General features: G+C 34.6%; 1 protein-coding gene across 4 annotated transcripts in view; it reads left to right on the top strand.

Moving 5' to 3' along the window:
• AGMO (alkylglycerol monooxygenase) overlaps nucleotides 1-23,972 on the top strand; it is a 383,631-nt gene extending 359,659 nt beyond the window's left edge. For all 4 annotated transcript variants that reach the window (XM_045494981.1, XM_045494979.1, XM_045494977.1 and 1 more), the window contains one exon: nucleotides 22,567-23,972. In XM_045494981.1, the coding sequence (XP_045350937.1) occupies nucleotides 22,567-22,641 (75 nt within the window). In that variant the 3' untranslated portion in view covers nucleotides 22,642-23,972. The remainder of the gene's footprint in view (nucleotides 1-22,566) is intronic.
• Nucleotides 23,973-25,459: the final 1,487 nt, after the last annotated feature.

Raw genomic sequence — 25,459 nt, 5'->3', positions numbered from 1 at the left:
CTAAATTATATTAACTGACAGATTAGTTATCAATGTTATTTATATCCCAAATATTTGATTTTCAGTATATTTGTTTATTCTATTTTTATTCCTTTTTGATCAGAAACTGTGGTCTGTATATAATTTTATTTTTATTTGTTACGAGACATCATATATATATTATTAGTAATGCTTAATCTTCTTACTAAAATTTTACTTGGTAATCTGTACATTTTTAAAAGAGAGATATTAAAATCTCCAGCTATATTTATGGGCTTCGGTACTTCTTTTTTGTAATTCTATCATTTTTTTGTGTGTGTGTTTTAAGATTAATTTGTTTGGGGGGCGCCTGGGTGGCGCAGTCGGTTAAGCGTCCGACTTCAGCCAGGTCACGATCTCGCGGTCCGGGAGTTCGAGCCCCGCGTCAGGCTCTGGGCTGATGGCTCAGAGCCTGGAGCCTGTTTCCGATTCTGTGTCTCCCTCTCTCTCTGCCCCTCCCCCGTTCATGCTCTGTCTCTCTCTGTCCCAAAAATAAATAAACGTTGAAAAAAAAAAAAAAATTTAAAAAAAATTTAAAAAAAAAAAAAAAAAAAAAAGATTAATTTGTTTGGTACATCCAGATTCAGCACTGATACATATTTACAGTGAATTGTTCATTTTATAACATCAAGTAATACCTCTCTATCTTTAAAACACTTTCCCTTAAAGTTTACTATACCAAATGTCACTACTCTTAATCTTCTACTTATCGACTTCATATATAGTGTGCTACTTTTTTCTTTGAATCTTTCTGTATCAGCAAGTGTGAATATATATGCACACATAATAAACATAATGAGTGGATTAAAGTTTATTTCATCAGTTTTAATTTGTCATATATTCTCTATGCTTCTTTCATCCTGTTCTTGCCCCATACTGTATATTACATTGACTATGGTGTGTGTGTGTGTGTGTGTGTGTGTGTGTGTGTGTGTGTGTGTATGTGTGTGTTTTACAAAATTTATTTTACTATCTTGGGTATTATATGTTTCAGTTCTTTTAGTGCTTAGTCTTACATTGTAATGTTGATTTAATAATGCTTTGAATCTTACCATTCTATCTCCAAAGTTGTTATTAACTAGGATTTAATTCTAACTAGTTTTAAACCTCTTATTTGTTATTGATGAATATTATTTAATTTATTGTAATAAGCCAGTGTTCACTTGCTTTTCCAAAGTATACCTCCCTTGTTGGTCTTTCTTTTTCCCGTTTTAAGATTGCCTACCATATTTCCTCCTTGTTTTAATTTGATTTTTTCTGAAGTATAAGATATAAGTTTTGGGGATTTTATGACAATGGTTTATGATTAGTAAACATTTTTCTTTATTTGAAAATGATTTCACTTTACTTTCTTTTTTATTCTTTTTTTTTTTTTAGTGTACATCCAAGTTAGTTAGCATATAGTGCAACAATGATTTCAGGAGTAGGTTCCTTAATGCCCCTTACCCATTTAGCCCATCCCCCCCCCACAACCACTCCAGTAACCCTCTGTTCTCCATATTTAAGAGTCTCTTATGTTTTGTTCCCATCCCTGTTTTTATATTATTTTTGCTTCTCTTCCCTTATGTTCATCTGTTTTGTATCTTAAAGTCTTCATATGAGTGAAGTCATATGATATTTGTCTTTCTCTGACTGACTAATTTCGCTTAGCATAATACCCTCTCGTTCCATCCATGTAGTTGCAAATGGCAAGATTTCATTCTTTTTGATTGCCGAGTAATACTCCATTGTGTGTGTGTGTGTGTGTGTGTGTGTGTGTGTGTGTGTGTGTATGTATATATATACACCACATCTTCTTTATCCATTCATCCATTGATGGACATTTGTGCTCTTTCCATATTTTGGCTAATGTTGATAGTGCTGCTATAAACACTGAGGTGCATGTGCCCCTTTGAAACAGCATACCTTGTATCCCTTGGATAAATACCTAGGAGTGCAATTGCTGGGTTGTAGGGTAGTTCTATTTTTAATTTTTTGAGGATCCTTCACACTCTTGTCCAGAGTGGCTGTACCAGCTTGCATTCCCACCAACAATGCAAAAGAGCCCTCTTTCTCCGCATCCTCACCAACATCTGTTGTTGCCTGAGTTGTTCATGTTAGCTGTTCTGACAGGTGTAAGGTGGCATCTCATGGTGGTTTTGATTTGTATTTCCCTGATGATGAGTAATGTTGAGCAATTTTTCATGTGTCTGTTGGCCATCTGGATGTCGTCTTTGGAGAAGTGTCTATTCATGTCTTTTGTCCATTTCTTCACTGGATTATTTGTTTTTTGGGTGTTGAGTTGGATAAGTTCCTCATAGATTTTAGATACTGACCCTTTATCTGATAGGTCATTTGCAAATATCTTCTCCCATCCAGTCAGTTGCCTTTTAGTTTTGCTGATTATTTGCTTCACTGTGCAGGAATTTTTTATTTTTATGAGGCCCCAATAGTTCATTTTTGCTTTGGTTTCCCTTGCCTCTGGAGACATGTTGAGTAAGAAGTTGCTGCAGCCAAAGTCGAAGAGGTTTTTGCCTGCTTTCTCCTTGAGGATTTTGATGGCTTCCTGTCTTACATTTAGGTCTTTCACCCATTTTGAGTTTATTTTTGTGTATGGTGTAAGAAAGTGGTCCAGGTTCATTTTTCTGCATGTCTCTGTCCAGTTTTCTCAGCACCACTTGCTGAAGAGACTGTCTTTATTCCATTGGATATTCTTTCCTGTTTTGTCAAAGATTAGTTGGCCATACTTTTGTGGGTCCATTTCTGGGTTCTGTATTCAGTTCCATTGATCTGAGTGTCTGTTTTTGTGCCAGTACCAGACTGTCTTGATGATTACTGCTTTGTAGTACAGGTTGAAGTCCAGGATTCTTATGTCTCCTGCTTTGGTTTTCTTTTTCAAGATTGCTTTGGCTATTTGGGGTCTTTTCTGGTTCCATACACATTTTAGGATTGTTTGTTGTAGCTCTGTGAAGAATGTTGGTGTTATTTTGATATTGCATTGAATATGTGGATTGCTTTTGGTAGTATGGACATTTTAACAACATTTCTTCTTCCTTTCCAGGAGCCTGGAATATTTTTCCTTGTGTGTGTGTGTGTGTGTGTGTGTGTGTGTGTGTGTGTGTGTGTGTCTTCTTCAATTTCTTTCATAAGCTTTCTATAGTTTTCAGTGTATATGGATTTTTCACCTCTTTGGTTAGATTTATTCCTTGGTATTTTATGGGTTTTGGTGCAGTTGTAAATGGGATCAATTCCTTGATTTCTCTTTCTGCTTCTTCATTGTTGGTGTATAGGAATGCAAGCAATTTCTATACATTGATTTTATAACCTGCCACTTTGCTGAATTCATGGATCAGTTCTAGCAGTTTTTAGGTGGATTCTTTTGGGTTTTCCATATACAGTATCATGTCATGTGCGAAGAATGAAAGTTTGACCTCCTCCTGGATGATTTGGATGCCTTTTATTTCTTTGTGTTGTCTGATTGCTGAGGCTAAGACTTCCAATACTATGTTGAATAACAGTGGCGAGAGAGGACATCCCTGTCTTGTTCCTGACCTTAGGGGGAAAGCTCTCAGCTGAGAGCTTTACCCATCACTTTACTTTCAATATTAAGTGACAGGTTAGCTGGCATAGGGCTATTGGTTGACAGCCAATATTTAGAGATTTGCTGAGATTTGAAAATAGTTCTTTACTGTTTGACCAAAAGTCTGATATATTTATATTTTTCCTCTTAACCTAATATATCTTTGTTTCTGGTTCCCATTAAGATTTTTGTTGTTGTCATTAGTCTTGTGCAGTTTCACTAAAATGGTATAGTTTGTTCTTTGTTTCTCTTTACCTTTCTTGGGCTTCATTGTGTTTTCTCAGTTGAGGGATGCAATGGCTTCTATTTTTCCTTCTCTCCTGAAATATTATCATCCATTACTACTTCTAGTGTCACCTCCTCACAATTCTTTTTATTTCCTCTTCCTTAACTCCAATTCTACATGTTAGATTTCCATGACACCAACTCTTTTTCATATTTTGTTTCCATAACTCTGTCTATGGCATTTCCATCCTCCAGTTTCCTAATTTTATTTTCTTCTCTATGTAATCATTTTTTACCAGCTTCATTAGATTTTTAAATTCAATAGCTATGTTTGTTTTAAGATGTTTTTATTTGCCTTATTTGTAAATTTATGTATTTTTTAGTCTCTTGCTGTTCCTTATTATTTCTATTATTTTTTTTTCAACGTTTATTTTTTTTTGGGACAGAGAGAGACAGAGCATGAACGGGGGAGGGGCAGAGAGAGAGGGAGACACAGAATCGGAAACAGGCTCCAGGCTCTGAGCCATCAGCCCAGAGCCCGACGCGGGGCTCGAACTCACGGACCGCGAGATCGTGACCTGGCTGAAGTCGGACGCTTAACCGACTGCGCCACCCAGGCGCCCCTCTATTATTTTTTTAATTCTTTAACTTTTTAAAAATTATTTATGCTATTTTTTTCAGTTCCTCTATTACTTCTTACATTTGTGATATAGATTTTCCATTTGCTGAATATGTTAAAATCTCCCTCAGAATTTTTTTTTGAAGTGTGTGTGTGTGTGTGTGTGTGTGTGCGCATGCACACACACACATTTAAACTTTTACTAGGAGCCCTTTATCAGTGAAGATTGTTATATCCCTGGGCTTCTCAGGTGCTTCGGCATTTGAAAGCATCTCTATGGTATTCAACATGTCTTTATTTGGGGGACTCAGCAATTTCATGTTATTTATGTTAAGTTCTCTGCTTTGGATGTTTGAACCACATTCACTTGTAGAACAATTTTGGCTTTTCAGTTTCTAACAGAGCACTTTTATTTTCCTTCACCTCTAGAATAGAGGTGAGATCTTTATATAAGGATATATATATAAGCATGTATAATCTAAATTTATATAAGCATAGATCCTTAATCCTCTACCATAGGATTAAATCTTCCTTGCCACTTCTCTGGGCTATTACTTATTTTTTCTAGTACCTTTTCATGGATTGGGCATCATTTAGAAGATTATCATTTCCAGCTCACAGCCCCCAGATTGAAGGCCACATTTCATGCCTTCATTCTACCTCTGGCCTTGTATTCCCTCCTTTTTCTGTTCTTTTCTCTTAACATTTAATCTTCTCTTTCTTTCTTTTGAGATAAGCTACATGTTAACTTTCTAAATGGTATATTTAGCCAGAATTCTGTTGTATTTGTTGAAGAGAGTTCTGTATCTGTGTAATATGTCAGTCTGCAGAAAGTCCCAATCCCTTGTATATTACATTCTATCTTCTCTGTATATTATTGTCTTATATTATTTTTTATCACTTTGTTCTTACACATATATAGAATCATGATGTATGGTCAGCGGATATATGTTGATCTGTTGATCCTGACATTTCCAACTGTGTGGTGTAATAAGCAATTCTTAGTTTTATGTTTTATATCTTATGTAAAAAATGGCCTAAACAATAATATACTTGATTTTATCTGGCATATTCTGAATTCAATATGCAATTTGACCATTTTTTTATATTGTAACTTTTTTTTTACCATTAAGAAAATTTATTATTATTGTTTAATCTTATTATTGCTACTATTTATAAGTGATGCATATAGAATTTCATTCCAAAGATTTGGCTTATTCTTTCACCATAAATGTATAATTGTTATGATGTTAATGTCAAGGCTTCTGAAATTTAGAATTACTCACAAGTATGTTCATTCGTGGCTACAGTTAAAAAGGAAAGGGAAAGGGAAAGGGAAAGAAAAAAGAAAAAGAAAAAGAAAAAGAAATCCTGTAAGTCATCACAGAGAAAGTATAGTTTTCTAACTCCCATTTAAAATTTCCTCAGGAGAGCAGGCAAGCCCTTCATGGACTTGAACAGAGTTGGGGTTTGATCACAAAGCCATAAATTCTCTTTCTGATTGCTATTTGGCCTGAGGGCTTGTTGGAAGCATCACCGTCCTAGTTAGACTGTTTTCCAGCTTTTAAATATACTAGAGTACGATCGTATTATGTGTTGACCCTGATTTATGTTGAAAACTCAGAAACATTTTTTCCAGAAGAAGTGCTTTGTGTATGTGTGAGCCTTTGAGGCCTGGCCCCATCTGAGAGTTGACTGGCTCACCTCAGTGTACTGTTCATTTATTCAGATGGCTGGACTCTAAAGGAGGAATCTTTAAATATCCAGTGGTATTTCAGTGAAATAAATATTGTGAAGCAGATATGGGTTGTTTAAAACATATCACTATGATGTAATATGTCAATGCTCAATTATACATTTGCATGCACCTTAAAAAATTCTGTCTCCAGAGAAAAACTGATTGTCATAATACTGCATTTCAATTAAACCCACATCCTAGGCATTCTGAGGTCCAAATTCCTGCAACCCTCAAGTTAATGTGTTCCATGTTGTGGGGTTAATTTACATAAAGTTCTGGAGCTCCTGCTGCACTGTTTCAAATCTTGGTAGCTTTGATATTCTCCATAGTGCTATACACAAATATTGTAAACTAGTTTTCACAGAGACAAGTTATGATTATCAGCAGGAATTAGTTTCATACAGTGATCTCTAACCATATTGTACCAGAACATTACCCAGACCCCCTCACTTCTGAACTTCATTTTTCAGTCCCTATAAAACACATCTGTTCCACTGTGTGTGTTTTGAAAATTAAATATACTAATATCATCCTGACTGACCCGGCCACCAAACTCATGTGGGAGAAATCCGGTCCACAACCCAAGCTGTGTTGAGTCTTCAGGTCTTGTGGGAGCTTGTAACTCACTTCACCACAGCAAAGAAAAAAAAAAAGTAAAGCAAGAGAAAAGGGGGAAAAAAAGAAGCAAAACAAAGAAAAATAACATTTCTAAATATGTGTGCTTTCTTCTGATAAGAGCATAGAGAAACTTAGTCAATTACAAAGCAATTTAGCCAATATTCATATTCATCCTGGTGAAATTTTCAAGGTCACAACAGTCATCACATCCTAGGATTTTGTAAAGTTTCTCTGTAAAAATTCTACTTCATAACAAAAGGAATCCCAGTACTAAAAACTCTGGTGAACTAGTTCATTACAGAGGGTCAGAATTAGGTCAAGAGAAAAAGTAGTGTTGAAATCAAAATACAGTTTAATTATAACAGAAAAACTTAGTACTTGGTACATCTCATTTGTTGTGACAGAATTTATACTGTATTTATTCATTTGAAAGTTTGAAGTAAAACGGGGGCCTTTGGAGGTTTTATAGGATCATTGCTGTCAAAGATATAGTTAGAAATAGCAAAGGACACAAAAAGTTGAGGATAGTTAAAACATTTTAAAGCAAAATTTTTATGTCAGAGAAACCAAACTAAATATTCTCCTGTATATTAACGTAAAGTGAAGTGAAGTCATATGTACATTCAAGCTGATTTTAGAATTTGGAATTTACTGCCAACTCCAAGATATACTCTGCTGTCTTATTTGATCCTCACAAAAGCAAACACATCCATTTAACATGTACTAGAGTGATAAAGGCTCAACATTAAAAATTAAAGGAGGTAAGGGGCCCCTGGGTGGCTTCCTCATAAGCATAGGACTTTGGCTCAGGTTATGATATCATAGTCAGTGACTTTGAACCCCCTCCCCCCCCCCCCCCCCACCCTGCGTCAGGCTCTGTGCTGACAGCTCAGAGCCTGGAGCCTGCTTAGTATTCTGTGTCTTCCTTGCTCTCTGCCCCTCCCCACTTGTGTGCGTGCACCCGTGCACTCTCCCTCTCTCTCTGTCTCTCTCTCTCTCTCTCACTCTCAAAAATAAGTAAACATTAAAAAAATTTTTTTCAATTAAAGAAGGTAAACTTACAAATAACCAGAAACAATTTAGACCTCATCATCATCTCTCTCTCTCCCTCCCTTTCTTCCTTTCTTTCTTTACCTTTCTTCTTTTCTTTTCTTTTCTTCTATTCTTTTTTCTTTCTTTCTTTCTTTCTTTCTTTCTTTCTTTCTTTCTTTCTTTCTTCACTAAGTTTTGCCATTTAATCAAAGGGCAAGATTGGTTTAAATTATCAGACGTCTACCTAGAGACTTTCCTTTGATAATTTCTTCAGTCTGGCAAAATAGTTCTCAAACGTGAGTGTGTGAAAGAATTACCATTAAGGGTTTGTATACACAAAACCATGTGTATTATACTATAGGGGTTATTTAAGGGATTTCCTAGAGTAATTTTAACTCTGGACAACTTTTGAGGCATGTGCTAACTTCAGAAGCTAACCAGGGAGGTTCTATTTGCCCTTATTTATGAGAATTAGTAACATATTTCTCCAGAATCCATAAAATATATCTTTTGACATAATTATAAACATATTGTAGATACAAAGATATTTTCTGAAAACTCATACTGTAATAAAGTGTAATTTTCCCCTTATCCAATATTTGATATTGGTTACAAGCTTCACCCTTAATTTTTATCATATAATAATTGTTTTTAAGGATCTTCCCTCTATCCTCATTCTCTCTCAATGAAGAGAGAAATAATCAACAATTACTTACGGACTAGATAAAAACTAACAATTTTGAAGTTTTTGTTTTATAACTTGATCTAGACAATATAGTAGTGGCCAAACTGTATTTCTTCCCCCAACCCCAGACTTACTAAGATATAGTTGTATTTCTTGAACTATAAATGAAAACAGGCCAAGTATTTTACCTCTGAATTTTCTTTTGCCCTTAAAACCCATCATGATTTACCAATAATCATGATTTGCCAATTTACCCTTTGGTGATGTCCACTAAGTTATTTTTCAAAGATGAACCTAATGTGTATTAACATTAAAACTTTTATGTGTCAGAGTGCTGGGAGAACAGATTATGTCCAAGGTGAAGGTAAGGGATTTTGATTTCGAGAAATGGATGTTTTGGGATCCATCTCTGCCATCCTTTGCCAGTATTTACATATATTTCATATGTGTGGAAAATAATTTGGTGGGGGGAGTGGCTATTTTATTTTATTTTATTTTATTATTTGAGTAGAGTCAGCACACAATGTTGCATTAGTTTCAGGTACACAACATAGATGTTCAACATCTCTATGCCATGCTCACCACAACTGTACCTACCATCTGTTACCATGCAACACTATTACAATATCATTCACTCTATTCCCTATTCTGTGCCTTTTATCCTCATGACTTACTCATTCAATTACCGGATGCCTGTTTCTCCCACTCCCTTCACCCATTTTGCCCCTTCCCTCTGGAACCATTAATTTGTTCTCTAGAAAACTGATATTTTTAAGGCTTTTCGCTTGTCATCCCCTCTGTTATTTCAATTACCTTATGGTGCTAGTAATTAGGGCAAGATGAAGAAGTATTTCTGATGTATACTTTTTATTAAAAACTTAATTATTTTGGGAGCTATCCTCAGACCTCTCTCGCATTACAATATTGTGTTGGCCAATTCTGTTATTTTTTTTAGATAATAGAACAGAATAGACCGTATAAATTTTCTATTTCCACTCTAATTGGACAGAAAACGAAGCTAACATCCAGAGAATATGAAGCATTTGATCATTTCATGACAAAAGGGACAAGAAATCAGGTTTCAAGTTTCTCAGTGTTTTTTCCAGGACACTGATTTGGAATTTTGAATGCTTCTTTATCCCGTGATTGTGATTTTCAAAAGTGATAGATAGGATACAATGGGATGAAAGAAGTAAAAATTAGAATTTCTATTTACAGTTGTTTTATCTCATCCTTCATTTAAAAGAAATGTCTTTTTTATGAAGCTTATAATACACAAATAATAATTGAAAAATTTAAAGGCTAAATGAAATGGGGGGAAGAACTGTAATATTTTCATAATAAATTTTAGAAAACATTGCTGTAGAAATTGACCTAATATCAGTAGTAGCAATAATAACAAAATAGCATCAACTTAAACTACTGATATTTGTTGAGCACTTGCATATATGAAACCCCAAGTTTTTATGTCCATTCTTTCATTTAATTATTTCAGCTACCTTGTAAGATAATCCATATTTTTCAGGTAAAGTTACTGAGATATAGCAGCACTAAATAACTTCCTTAAGGTGGAATTATCATTGAAAGCCACTTCTTTTGTATTCAAACATACAACTTCGAAACACTGAGTTATGAGTACTTGAGGAAACACTATCTGCTGAATGAAGATGATTTATCTCTTATTCATATAAGAATCCTATAAGGTAGCTATGGCAAATAATCATTTTACAAATAAGCTAAGTCAGTGGGAAATTTAACATATCTCTGTGATTGACCTCATTTTAGTAAAACATTTATTTTATTTAAAAATTTTTTTTAACATTTATTCATTTTTGAGAGTGAGAGAGACAGAGTGTGAGCCAGGGAGGATCAGAAAGAGAGGGAAACAGAATCTGAAGCAAGCGTCAGGCTCTGAGCTGTCAGCACAGAGACCGACGTGGGGCTTGAACTCACGGACTACGAGATCATGACCTGAGGGGAAGTCCAACGCTTAACTGACTGAACTACCCAGGTGCCCCAAACATTTTTTATATTTAACCACGACATTGTGAAGATAATTTTACCTGAAGATTTAAAAATAAGATACATACAAAAATACCAGTCCTTAATAGATACTTCACGAAAAACTGTGTAGATCTAAGTGTGGATTCAGGGGCTATATCGCTTACCAGTGAGTTCTGTCAGCAGTGGACTGCCTGACGAGAAACAAGAGTGTGATATATATGTGTGTGATGAGTACAACCTAATGCGGACTGGCTCAATGCAATTTTTTGTGCTCGTGTTTGCCTTTGAAGTAGGTCCTATGCTATTTTTTCTTATGGGTGCTATACCTAGCGCTAAATAAATAATAAATAGAATAATATGGGTATTTATTTTTAAAGACTATTATTTTAGTGGTTGCGACTTTAAGATACTAGATTTTACTAAATTGAATCTATACTGAAAATTTTGAAGGCTTTTCAATTGTTTTGATTGTCTAGCAGGATGCTTTACAATAAAGCAAAGGTATAGAACAGTAATTCCTTGCTGGCATTTTACTATTCTTCCTCCATTATGTCCTTTAAATTTGGCCCCTTCCTTTACATTATATTGTCAGTCTTAGTCAAAAAAAACTTATCATGCCATCAGCTTAGTTCCACTTAGAATTGTCTTGACTCAGCTTTGCTTTATATATATATATATGTATTTATTTGTCAAAGAATATTTCGAGGAATACTACTACTAAAAAATTATGTCTATTGTAGAATTTTCATGGAAGACTATTTCCATTACATTGCTCAGCATCCCCCTGGAATAATATCTGTGTATTATTAAACAATTATATAAAACAATTATTTTTAACATAATTTTAGATATGAGTAGGAAATTTGGCACCTGGGTGGCCCAGTCAGTTGAATGTCCAACTTTGGCTCAGGTCATGATGTCATAGCTTGTGGGTTCAAGATCCACGTCAGGCTCTGTGCTGACAGCTCAGAGCCTGGAGCCTGGTTTGGATTCTGTCTCCATGTCTCTCTGCCACTCCCCCACTTGTGCACGTGTACATGCTTGTTCTCTCTACCAAATACAAATATTAAAAAAAAGTAGATATGAGTAGGAAATTTAATGAAATATGAAGGATCAAAACAGTATTTTAGTGACAGAAGTGGGAATGAGGATCATTAGAAACTATTATTTAGTCTATATTTTTTGTCATAAAAAGGAATTAAAATTAAAAGTATTTTAAGACACTGAAAGATGTATTTGAAGGCTGGCATCATAAAAACTCATCAAGAACATTGAACTCCATGTTTCACAACAGAATAGAAATACTTCGAACAATGATCAATCTATAATTGTACTTGCCCACTAAATTCTTACTCTGCTTTGTAAGATAATTATATGTTCCCAACAATAATTATATATTCACAGTTTTAAAAGCATCTTTTTAACTTAGGACCATCCATCTGAAAAAGCTGGCATTATTTTTTTTTTTTTTTCAACGTTTATTTTATTTTTGGGACAGAGAGAGACAGAGCATGAGCGGGGGAGGGGCAGAGAGAGAGGGAGACACAGAATCGGAAACAGGCTCCAGGCTCTGAGCCATCAGCCCAGAGCCCGACGCGGGGCTCGAACTCACGGACCGCGAGATCGTGACCTGGCTGAAGTCGGACGCTTAACCGACTGCGCCACCCAGGCGCCCCAGGAAAGCTGGCATTATTGAAAACTGTCATGTTTCAAACTCTACCTATCATTTATATCTCCTTATCGGTCACTCTCTGTTGTCACCTTTAGTTTACTGAATCTTTTTAGCAAGAAAAATAGCACACTTTAATTGTCTATCCTATATGTTCATAGAACTTTATATTTAAAAAAATAGTGAATATTTATGATAAAGTTGTGAAAATTATGAAGCTATTATCCGTATTTTAGAGGCAGAAACTGAAATTCTGAGTAACCTCTGGAGGCAAAAGAATTTGTGTTGACTTGGGACAGTCTGATCCTCTCATTCTTTTTCCAGAGTTCTTCCAGTTTGACTAGGTTTCTGAACCTGATCTTAAATATAAACAGAAGACCTTTTGCAATATTTTATTAATGTAATTTCTTGTATGTTTTACATAAAACTGACCATTGTATAATGTGGAGGTTAGAAGCACCAACCACCCATGCAGTTGAAAATCTTCATATAACTTTTGACTGCCCCAAACTTAACCACTAATAGCCTACAGTTGACCAGAAGCCTTACTGATAACATAAACAGTTGATCAAGACATATGTTGTATGTAATATTATTATACGCTGTATTTTTACAATAAAGGAAGCTATGGAAAAGAAAGTATGATTAAGAAAATCATAAGGAAGAAAAATACATTTACGGTGCTGCACTGTGTTTATGGAAAAAAAAAAAAACTGCACTCAAGTGGCTGAGTGCAGTTCCAAACTGTGTTGTTCAAAGTTCAACTTGTATATTAAGAGTTTAAAATAATATTTTTAAATATATGTGAATGAAAAGAAAAATGTGCTATAATGCAAATGGATGATGTAACAGCTGATTGTTTTTTTCCTGACTTGTGGGAAAACTAAGACATCAAGTGAATCAATTACGTATTTTGACCTCATTGTTTCCTAAGGGAAAAAAATATATTCTTGCCCATGAAATGTGGAAATTTCACATCTTTCCAATTCTTGTATAATTTGAGCTCTTTCCCAGCAGTTCAAGATATCGTGTCTCCTTTAATAATCTTGGCTTTCATAATTAAAGCCCTAATTATCATCATCATCATCATCATCATCATCATCATGGTCGTTATTGTAGTTATCACCCTGGTCAGCATTATCATTATTTGGAGAAGAGGAGATATAAGGTGTTGGTACAGGCTCACACCTTTTTTATAGCTTAAAAGCTAGAAAATATGTTCTTTGAATGTTTGTAGTGTTTATGTAATCAGTACCTACATTGCCAAGGCATATTGAAAACAGCTGGGTGCCTGCTGCCTGCCTCCCTCTTTGTTGGAACTTTTGCCAGAACAGGTAGTCAGAAATGGAAAGTAAGGGAAAATTCAGGCATCTGGGGTGTCTCTCAGGAAGGCAGCTGTGGCTTCCTTAGGAAGCAATCATTGTTTGCCATCAGCCAAGACTCTGTATACCCTTGGGTCCAGTTCTGGCATGGCTGGCCTAGTAGGATGCAGTTTATGACTTAGGACTTACGCGAGAAACCATTTGGGCAGTCCCATCTCTGGCAGAACTTTGAGAGAAATCCCCCAAGCTGCAAGCCATATGTGGGATGTTGGCCTTCTATTTAGCCTACTCTGGGAGGTTCCCATTTACTGGGGCTCTAATCATCCCTTTGACACAAGCAAAAACAATACAAAGAGATCTTTTCAAAACACATCCTTCCAAGATATACTGTTGTGTTTTAAAAACCAGACATCACTATTATTTCTGTAAACATGGCATTTTTTTCCTAAAAATAAACTCATTTGTTAAGAGACTTCCTTTGTTTCCTAGATAGTGGGCAAGTACAAAGAATTTCTTTTAACAGCACACTGGAAGTCCTGGACTAGCAGTGTTGAATGGTATTCTGCATTTGCGAGCATATGGTCTTTCATATATAAAATTTTGTACACCAAGTATTAAAATTTGCCTCCATGGGAGAAAACGTAGGCTCTGATTGATGTCTGGGAGATGCCAGGAGCTGGCCTTTGTTATGTATACTACACTGAAAATCAATCTGCTGTTGTGATGAGATTACTTGGCAAGGTAAATAGGTAGGTAAACTAGGTAGGTAAATAGCAAGGTGAATATTGGTTATTATTTGGCAAACAAACCACCCCTCATTCACCATGAAAATTACATTTTGGTAAGCTAGACTTGAATGGTTGTCTTGATAATTTTTGCTAAAACAGAGTTTTGATTTTAGAATGTAAATGCCTTAAATTTCAGGAGTCAGAAATAAAAGGGAATTAGAAAGGTGTAGTACTTTGAATTTTAGATTAAGTGTCATGTTTTTCCCCATTACAAAGAGTTCTGTTAGGATACTTAAGGACCATGATTAATCCAGCAACATTTTATTAAAATATCCTCAGTTTTGGGGCACCTGGGTGGCTCAGTTGGTTAAGTGACTGACTCCAGCTCAGGTCATGATCTCAAGGTTTGTGAGATCAAGCTCTGCTGTGAGATCCAGCTGTGTGCTGACAGCTCAGAGTCTGGAGCCTGCTTCGGATTCTGTCTCCTTCTCTCTCTCTGCCCCTCCCCCGTTCACACTCTCTCTCTCTCTCAAAAATAAATAAATATTTTTTAAATTTTTTTTTAAAAATCTTCAGTTTCAAACATGCTGTATATGAGCCAAATAATTTTGTGCCGATGTTAGGCATACTCAGGAAAATTCAATGAAATGTTGTTTTAGTTGTAACCAGAACTTATTTGCAGAAATATGAAGTTAAAAAAAGAAAGAATTTTTAAATTCCCTGAACTATCTTCTTTAAAAAAAAAAAGTACAGTAATAGTTTTTAGGGCAGGGAATCAGGCTATTTTTGAAACTTTTTAAAAGTTTATTTATTTTTTGTGAGAGAAAGAGCAAGCAGGTGAGGGGCTGAGGGAGAGAGAGAGAGAGAGAGAGAGAGAGAGAATCCCAAGCAGGTTCCACACCATCAGCACAGAGACTGACACAGGGATTTAACCCATGAACTGTGAGATCATGACCTGAGCCGAAATTAAGAGTCAAACCCTTAACCAACTGAGCCACCCAGGTGCCCCAGCATCATGTTATTTTTAATGCGTTGTCCATTACTAGTTTTAATATATAAGAATGTCTCAGGTCAGATTAGGTAATGTTCATCGAGTGACTTATTTTTCCTACTCTTGTTTTATTCCCAACTTCATAAAAACTAAAATAGACTATCCTTAGAATTTTTCACTGCTCTGATATTTTTTTTTCATTCTCACACCTAAAAAGGTAAAGAATGTGAGGCTCCATTGTAAGTACAAGAAGAAGATTATGAGTGTAAACAGATGCTTTTTATAATGTACGCCTTTGCTAAGATATTTTTCCCAAAGAGTGGTCAACGTTTAACCTAACATTCATTCTCACAATTGATATGTGGTTCTTTATTAATTTGACCTTATTGTAACTTGCTCTCTGTATCTCCGTATTGCTTTTTATCCAGCATTTCAAACTAAAAAGTTATAAAAAAAAAAAGTTTTACCCTTCTGCATTAAGAGTTTTGATGATTAGAAAAATATAAAGTCAGGTTTCAGTTTTGACAAGACACATGTTTTGACCATTTTATGAATATAAATCATATAATCAACTTTGGTTGTCTCTTTAATTTTTCTCCATGCTTTAATTGTGGTAAGCTTGGCATTTCCTTTTACCTGTCATTTTGACAAACCTCAAGCTGGGGGCGGAGTACTAACCTGGAAAAAAACTAACCTGAAAAAAAAATTGAGAATGAAGGCTGTAAATCTAGACTATGTATATTAAAATATTTATAAGCTTTCCAGGAAATGAACATAAATTGAAGATGTATCATTGTGCATGAGGGAGAGCAAGAATGTAATAAGTAATCAAGGGCAATTTTAAAATCCCTATTACTGGATGGTAATACCCTCAGAACAAGAGTTGGTAATATTGGAAAATTTTAAAGTCTTGTACCTATAAAGACACTGAATTCATAATTTAGAATTCAAAGATGAAAAATCCACAGATGTTTTTGAGAAATGTAGCATCCATTTTCACTTTATGCTAATTACAGTTTATACAATTTTGACCAGATGGGTTTGCATACACAGTAGCTAATTCATGACAACTGTCTTCAAGTATATTCTCTGAATTGTAGGTAGGTCTTGGAGAACTCCAAGAGATCTCTAATGTTCTTATTGATATTTGTGGTTTCACATGTTATCATGATAGCTCAAATGTGGCATACATGAACAGTAGATATTTCATAGGGGTATTGTTGAAAAGGATATACACTTTCTTGAGCTATGTGGACTCTTAGAATAGTGAATAAATTGTGATACCCAACAGGAGATAATCATCTCTGGGGAGCTGAAGAAATGGTTACAAATGAAGATTCTGTATTTGTTATCTAAATTAACTTAGTACTGTTTTGTCACTGAAATTAGAGTTCTTTGCCCCCACTGAATAGTAAAATGCCTGATTTTTAAGGTTTTAGAATTCAGCTTAATTATTTAAAACTTTTGTTCTAATGTTTATTTTGAGTTTATTTTCTTTTATAAAAACATGATCATAGTATGTTTAATGTATTATGTTTGAAAATTTATATCAGAATATATGTAATGATTGAAGGAAATATATATTCTTTTTAAATAAGGCATTGTTATCATGTGCATTAATATAGACTTTATTTTTTTATTTTTTTATTTTTATTTATTTTTTTTTTTTTTTTTAATTTTTTTTTTTCAACGTTTATTTATTTTTGGGACAGAGAGAGACAGAGCATGAACGGGGGAGGGGCAGAGAGAGAGGGAGACACAGAATCGGAAACAGGCTCCAGGCTCTGAGCCATCAGCCCAGAGCCTGACGCGGGGCTCGAACTCCCGGACCGCGAGATCGTGACCTGGCTGAAGTCGGATGCTTAACCGACTGCGCCACCCAGGCGCCCCTAGACTTTATTTTTATATTGTTTTTCCCTCAGTTAAGAATTTTAATACATATTTAAAAACTAATGCAAATCAATAATGTTTGATTTAAAGCTTGATAGTAGTAAATCTGATAAGACCACATATTAAAGATAGTGGTAATTGTATATGCTTTGAATAGGGTCAGAGAGAGAACACAAGACTTCCAAGTAATAGTTGCAAATAGTTGGAAATTATTTCTCTTAAGCCTTTGTTTGTCTGTGCATGACTCCTAGTATTTTAGTCATATATATAGAATGTACTGGAAGTTAAATCAGGAATTCCCAATTTCTCTGGAGTTGGCATTTGTCAAACTGTATCCTTGAAAATTCAAAGAAAAAAATGTATCATTACCTGTTATCTTTCTGATGTTTTCATTTCAGCAGGACTTTCAATCTATTTGGCTCCAAATTCTGGTCTAGATTTGTTTGTATTTATTTGTCTCTTGCACTAATAGGAAATAGAGATACTTTTAAGCAATTCAGGTTTGAACTCTGTTTAAGTTCTTATCTGTTTATCTGTAGAGCAGACAATGGTCCTCTCTAAAAAACCAAGATATTATGTCAAAAAGTTATTTAACAAAGAATTAGTTTTATTTTATCCAAATAATTTAGTAAAAACTTCTGCATATTTAATGTGTTGCTCTTAAAACAAATTGTTGCTATTGTTTCATTTCATTTTATAGTTGTGAATAGTCAGTGAATTGTTATTTTATGAACCTCATCAATGTCAGAGAAATAATTTTTAGGTAAAAATATATTCTTCCATTTAGAGGCAGGATATAATTTTTTAGACATAAAACGTAGGTATATCCATTCCAGGGGAATTTTAGGAAATCAAGACAAAAGTTGTACACAAAAATGTACACAGTGAAATAAAGAGTAATATATTTTTTTTAATTACGAAAAGTGAGTTTGTAATCACTCATCACAAAAATGCTATTTCAAGTTTCTTCCTTGTCAAGGTAGAATTTATCAGGCAGCTTTACCCATCATTTATAAAATGACTTAGATTTTCTAACTTGCTCGTGAAATTCTCTAGTGATTCTGTATATGTAATTACATTGCCACTGTGGATAAGCATAAAATTAAATGAGATGTTATCTCTCAGCATATTCTATTTAAGTATTTGTACCAATAGATACAAGTTTGAGAATCCAAGTAAATTTCAGCTATCTCAGAGATTTTGTTTCTCTTGTGGGTAATTTTTCAAGTACTTTAAAACTTTCTTTCTTTTTTTTTTTTTTTTTTTTTTTTTTTTGCAATTTATCTGAGAGTTAAATGTTTTGAGAAGTGTGGGGTGTTGCTGGCTAGTTCTAATGGAAATAGTCCACTACCTAAGATGATATTTTATTTGCTTCTCAGGTCATTTATTAATACATTTGGTAGGCGGATTCAAACCAACAGAGACAGATATGTACATAGGTGTAAGAACAATCCACTAGCTGTGTAATTTGAGGGATAGCAGTTTGAGGAGATGTCACATGCACACAAGTACCTCTTCTGATACTATTCTGTCTCCTTTAAGATTAGATGGCTGATTTTCTCATAAGTAGAGCCATTTTTAATAAGGCCTCTTAAAACACAGACATAATGGGGAGGGGCAGTAGAATAACTCATCGGTTCCCACTGGTGTTTTAGTATGGGTTAGTGGTTCAGATTAGCCACCTGTCAATTGATGCACTTTTTTGGAAAGAGTGAAGGAAACGTGGAGAGCATCTGTACAGGCCAAAGTTCAGGCATCAGAGTCTAGGGCCCTGGGAAGTCAAGGAAATAGCCTGAAGACAAGGGCCACTAATGATGTGTTAGCTCAAGGAGGGCTTGACACCAGGAGTGAACTTCCTCTGTTTCATATTTTGAATCCAGCTGTTAAAATCTTGGGACTTGGATAAAATAAGTGTTCACTGAGTTTGTACATATCCAGAAACATCAGATCTGTGATTAGAGAAGTATGTTGCAAAAAACTGGCTTCGGTTGCCATTTAATCTTATACTAGCCTAAGTAGTAATTCTCCTGTCTTCTTTGAATAAATACTTGATTGAGAAAAATGTTAATCAACAGTCATTTCAAAGGACACATTTAATCTAATCAATATGGAGAACCAAAATGGACAGCTTGATAGAAAAATCAAGAGGAAGTTTGGACAAGAGAAAATTAAAATGGCATGACTCCAATCATCAACTGGTTTGTTGAGTCCATGTTAAATAATTTTCCAGCCTAAAATTATATATTAAATATATATTTAGGATACATATGCATACACATTAAAAAATACAAGAGAAAATCTATTTTTTCCTACTTATTTTCTAATGCAATTGAGTGACTATTTCAAGGTCATGCATATTTTGAGAAGGGCATATTCATTGTATTAATTTTTATGATTCTGTGTCAATCTGGTTTTCATTATATATAAAAACTCCAATTTATGTTTAAAACATTGATTGTGAAAAGTGTCAGAAACCTAGCAGTTACTGACTCAAAAATCATTAGGCAAGTACAGATCACTACAAAAAAAGAGGGAAGACGTATTCACTGAACTGACATCCTAGGATGTGTAGTTAGATTTTCTGAGAGATGCTATATAAACAAACACCCATATCCCAGCTCTGATATTTAGTAGTTTTGTGATTTCTTGTTAAACCACATAAATTCTAGGTTCCCATTGCCTCATGAACAAATTGGGTACCAATCTGGCAAAGTTTGTGATGAGATTTAAACATCATAATCTAATAAGGCACCTAGGACAATGGCTAGTTTAATCAAGGGTCTCACTGCACATTAATATTGAATCTGAGTTGGATTTCTATGCATCATCAGTTCCTCACCCCATGTTTTGAAGAGATAATAAATGGGGCCAAAACCTGCCAAAGAAACAAAATACAACTATAAATTGTTAAATATCTCATTTTTCTTAAGGAGCTGAAAGCATTTTAGATAATTGGAAAAGATAAAATCCTCGTGTTTTAGTTAAGGATGGGTCATTAAGGAAATAGGACTTGATTTATAGTTTCAAAAGCAGAAAGATTTAGTTGGGAAGTTATGGGTTAACAACAAAGGCATGAACTGAATTGAACTTTTTTTTCATTCTCTCGTTAGGTCAGAAGTTGTTACTATTTCTAGGATCCCAGATGGTAGTATAGATAGTCTAGTGGGTGGGGAGTAGGCAAGAGGAGAATCATGACTTACCAGCAAAATTTTACATATAGTTTAGAGGTTTCCTTCTCCCTAGCCTTCACCCTTGGAATCCTTGTGACCTGAAAAACTAAATTGAAAACCAATAAAAACTTCTTTTTTTGAGAGAGACAGAGACACGCTCTCAGAGCGTGAGAGAGGCAGAGGGAGAGAGAAAAATTTAAACAGGCTCTTCACCCAGCACAGAGCCTGATGCTGGGCTTGATCTCACAACCCTGAGATCATGACATGAGTGGAGATCAAGAATCGGAAGCTCAATCAACTGAGTTACCCAGGCACCCTGAAAAACCAGTAAAAGCTTCTATTGCCAAATATATTTCGGGTTCATAAATGTTATGGATCTGAATCAAACTGTTTATACTGATCTTATGCATTTTTCATCTCTGTCCCATTTGAAAGTTCTCTTTACAGCTAGCCCTCTGTCAACATTACCCATCTTCATAGACTAATTCAATTCATTGCACAAAGGGCTTTCATAAATACTCTTCACCTTGATATTATTTTGCTTGGCACCATCACAAGAAATCCCATGAGGTCATTTTTCTTGAATTAGAGTCAAAAGAAACAAAATCAAAACCAACCTTTAAATATATTGTATTTGATTTCTGAAGCAACTCCATAATGTTAATATTATTCTTGACTTCTGCTTCAACATAACTGTAGATTTCATTTTTGATATATATTTTTTTATATTGTGCATATTATAGGCTGAAAGGAATGCATGTATTGGAACAAAACTGCAGAGTGACTAACGTGAAGGATCATGGTTCTCTAGAAAGAACATATGAAAGGTTCTATATGAAACAGAACAACCTAGCCGTGAATCTAATACCATGGTTTAGGAAGGTGTTGTTGTTGTTGTTGTTGTTGTTGTTTTCATGTTCAGGCTTTCACAGCATAATAACCACAATTCAAGCTATTTTCTTTGAATTGATGGCTGGCCTCAGTTAATGGCCTTGGCTTCTCCCCAGTCCATCACCCCAGAATGTTTCCCATGCCTGCCTCTTATTACTTAAATTTGCTCCTTTGTATATTTTTGTGGATCTTTCAGGAATAGTGTTTCTTCCTGGGGAGAAGAACTGGTCATATTTTAGTAGTTTGGAGAGGAGATTTGCACAATTAAAAAAACAAAAACAAAAAAAATATATGGAGAGACTCTTGCATAAACCCATTTGTTTGGGCTTTACTCTTTTTTTTTTATCATCATACAAATAACACCTAAAATGGAGATCATAAAGCAACCTTGTAGCTTAATGTTAGTGTATAGGTAAGAGTAAAGGGAAAAGTTAGCTTAGGAGAATTCTGATGGTGTAAAGACCATGACTAGTGCTTGGATTTTACATCAAGAGAAGAGAAGATATGTGTGTTATGGCATTATGGCATTTAGATTACACATAATAAAAAATTCTGCAACCATGAGTTCTTACTGAATGACTATATAATCCTTATTGCTAGGATCATCAGAAATCAAGTTATTTTTGGGTAATTTGGGTGATTTGTTGGGAATGTGTGATATTACTTGAAAGCAGAGAAGTAAACTCAATGAACTCTGATGGCTGCTTATTATGAGTTAGTTATGGCATGAATCTTAAAGAGAATTTTGTAGTACAGTTTTTCATACCTGAAAGATCACCAGAGTGAGAAGGTAAATCAGGAGTGATGTTTAACATTTAATTCGTGTTGGGTAAAGTTCATAACATGTTAGATCACATTGCCCCAGAGAGGAATGATTCTTTATACTGTTTTTACTTCTCCTTTTCCAAATGCTTCTTAAACTATATAAACAATGAGATCATTTCATACAGTACATTCCACATGCAGAATGCCCAGAGGCCAGAAGAAAGTTCTGTTTCATTCAGTATCTAAGTTTCATAGTCCCATCCCTAGAAATGACCCAGATTTGGGAGTATAAAAAATAAAAGGCAAACACTAACTAACTTGGATGTAAAATAAATAAATAAATAAGTAAAATAAATAGATAGATAGAGAGACAGAGAAATAAATAAATAAATAAATAAATAAATAAATAAATAAATAATAAAAGCCAAAAAAACAAAGCATTTTACTCCGACTCTTTTCTCCGACGTAATGTGTTTTAAGTTGGGTTGGGTAAATTCTATCAGTGAACAACTGCTAGATTCAATTTGATTAATTTATAGTGTCTAAAATGTTGATGTTCATTTTCCCCTTCAAAGAACTCAGTTGAACAAAAGTATTGATTCACTTTTAATTGTTTTTCCTCTTTGTGTTTTATTTCTTCAGATTTTTTTTTCCATCTGCATTGCTTTCTGGGGAGTCAGAAGCATAAAACAACTTGCCTCCAGCGCTTGGAAATAAGTTTGTACTCAATTCTCTTGTTTTAATCAATAGTCCACAACCACAGTATATTATGACTGCCTGTGGAAATATAATTATCTTATATAATGATTATATGAACCATTTTTTTAATGAAAGGTGAATATGCTTATCTACTTTTGCTTGCTTTCCATATGTTATTTTCTATTAAAATTAAAGTGTGCTGCAATTACTTTCCTTTATTGATGGGTTTGAAAACAAGTGATATCAAATACAGTCATGTTATATTCACTTGTAGCATCTGAGTCAAAGAGTATGAGAAAAGGAAGGGAGAAAACTTAAAAAGAATGAAGATTTCATTTGCATTTTTTGACAACTTTTTCTTTGCTGCATGCTAAAATTGTGCTTATATCAATATTTGTTTTCATAAACATGTGTTACATTAGTTGTCTGCATAAGGCTATATTTACCTTTGAAAACCACATAACCTAAGCAACTACATTACAGAAAAAGACATCATGGAAGTGAAAATGAGTAGAATTTATCAGAATTTGTTTATACAACAGATCAATACATATGTCTAATATGTTTGGTCAGTTTGTTTTGGCAATTTGAAGGTATGCAGTCAAACATCCTTTGTTTTTTGAAAGCTTGCGTTATGCTTTGCTTTTACGTATTATGAAAGACCTCCATTAGTACCTATTTTTACTAACTGAAAGAAATGTTCACTTTTACAAAAAAAAAACCCAAAAAAACAAAACCTCAGGTCTTTCACAAACTTGTAATTTCAGAAACCTGTAATTCTCTGTTTCGGGTTTCCCCTGCCACCTGAAAGTAGAGCCTTCCTATGAAATCTTTCATCAGCCAAAATGATACAAATTGAAGAAGTAATTACCATTAATTTATATGGAAAACATTAGAGCATTCCCAGACCACCCCCCCAACCATCCGAAACATCTCTCATAGGTTTTTCTGATACCGTAAGACATATCTTGCTAATGGATGAACAAAATAACTCAGAATAAAGCACAGATGCTCAGAGACACAGTTCAAAACTATGGCAGCTTGACACTGAGATGCTGAGTGTGGTTCCGTGGGAAGGAGCCTGGCCCTGCAGCTCTTGCTCCTTGAGGTGTGCACAGCCCTTATAACTGCTCACTGTGAAACAAACGCTGAGTGTATTTTTGCTTTTCACCTTTTTTCATAGACGCAAAAATTCTCTTCATGTTTCTTACAGGTTAGGGAAAATGGGTACTAATATAGGTCTTTTGTAAAAGTGAAGTGGCTTCATTAATGCAAAACTTTGAAAAGTAGGAGATACTTGTATTTTAAATAGTCACAATAATGTTAATAAACATTTCTAAATAAATTTATCCTAAGTGTTGTGTGTACATTATTCATTGGGATTGTAAAAATCTGCCAAGTGTTTCTTAGGTAGGAACTAACATGAAGTTCCTACCTAAGCCGGATACAGTTCAAAATGGCAGGAGAAGTTGAAAGTAGTTGGAATTTTTTCCTTCCCTCCTTCCAGTATTCCTTCAATTTAAACTTACAATTTAAGTACAAAAGCCCACCCTTATCCATAGTTTTGTTTTCCATGGTTTCAGTTACCTGTAGTCAACTGGGGTCTGGAAGCTGATGTACTGCCAGAAGGTCACTAGTAGCCTAATGCTATATCACAATGCTTAGGTCATTTGCCGATCTTCATCTCATCAGGTAGGCATTTTATCTTGTCACATCATCACAAGAAGAAGAAGGGTAAGTACAGTACAATATTTTGAGAGAGAGACCATATTCACATAATTTCTGTCCTAGTATATTGTTATAATTGTTCAATTTTATTGTTACTCTTGTTAATCTCTTACTGTGCCTAATTTATAAATTCAACCTTATCATGAGTATGTATATAGAAGACAAAACATAGTGTCTATATAGGACTTTGTACTGTTTGCAGTTCAGGCATCCACTGGGAGTCTTGGAATGTATCCCTTGCATATGAACGGGAACTACTGTAATCAAAATTATATGCACTAAAACAATTAATGTTCTTCTTCATTGAGCTTTGCCTATATTCATCTCCAGGATTAAGACACTGATCAGTCCGTTAGTCTCATCTTTAAAATGTGTCAGTTAAGCTGTGAACAGAGAAAAATGTAGATCTATTAGAAAAATCAGACAGCAGGTGTCTATGTGGACTCATGATGCAAAATTGAAGCACATTTGGTTTTCAAACTAGTAAACCAGAGGAAGATTAAATTTTGCATGATGAAACAATTAACAAATTATATCTCTAGCGTCAGAAGCAGAGACTTGGCTTTGCTTCATTCATCTTTTTAAACTGCTTAATGTACCACAGTTAGAGCAAATACTTTAAGCCCATAACAAACATTAAACCCTGCTTTGGTTCCTTAACAGCAGTTCGTGCTGGACTTTGCATATATAGGATCATGTCAAAGCAGGGAGCCCTCTGCTGGCTTGAAATTGCTAAATTCATCGCATAAATATCCTGAATATTCATATTCATATATTCTACATTATTCATATTCTACATCTTCATATTCTACATCTTCAAGACTTCAGTAAAAAGGTTATATCCTCATGGACTGGCAAAGAAAAGAGAGGTTTCACAAATCTTTAAGTAAGTTTTTGGTGTGTCCAAATAGTTTGTTTTCCCCATGGGTCGTGTGTGTGTGTGTGTGTGTGTGTGTGTGTGTGTGTGTGTGTGTGTGTATATATATATATGAATTTAAAGGAGTGACCTAAAAATGGGAATAAAAAATTCAAAAATGATAAAAGATATTTTCATGGGAAAACTCAGTTTTCTTGAAGTAAATGCAAATGTATCCATTCTCTCGTTTCT

This window comes from Leopardus geoffroyi, chromosome A2 (genome assembly GCF_018350155.1).
Source record: "Leopardus geoffroyi isolate Oge1 chromosome A2, O.geoffroyi_Oge1_pat1.0, whole genome shotgun sequence".
Taxonomy (NCBI): Eukaryota; Metazoa; Chordata; class Mammalia; order Carnivora; family Felidae; genus Leopardus; species Leopardus geoffroyi.
This window is presented reverse-complemented; position numbering and strand designations above follow the sequence as displayed.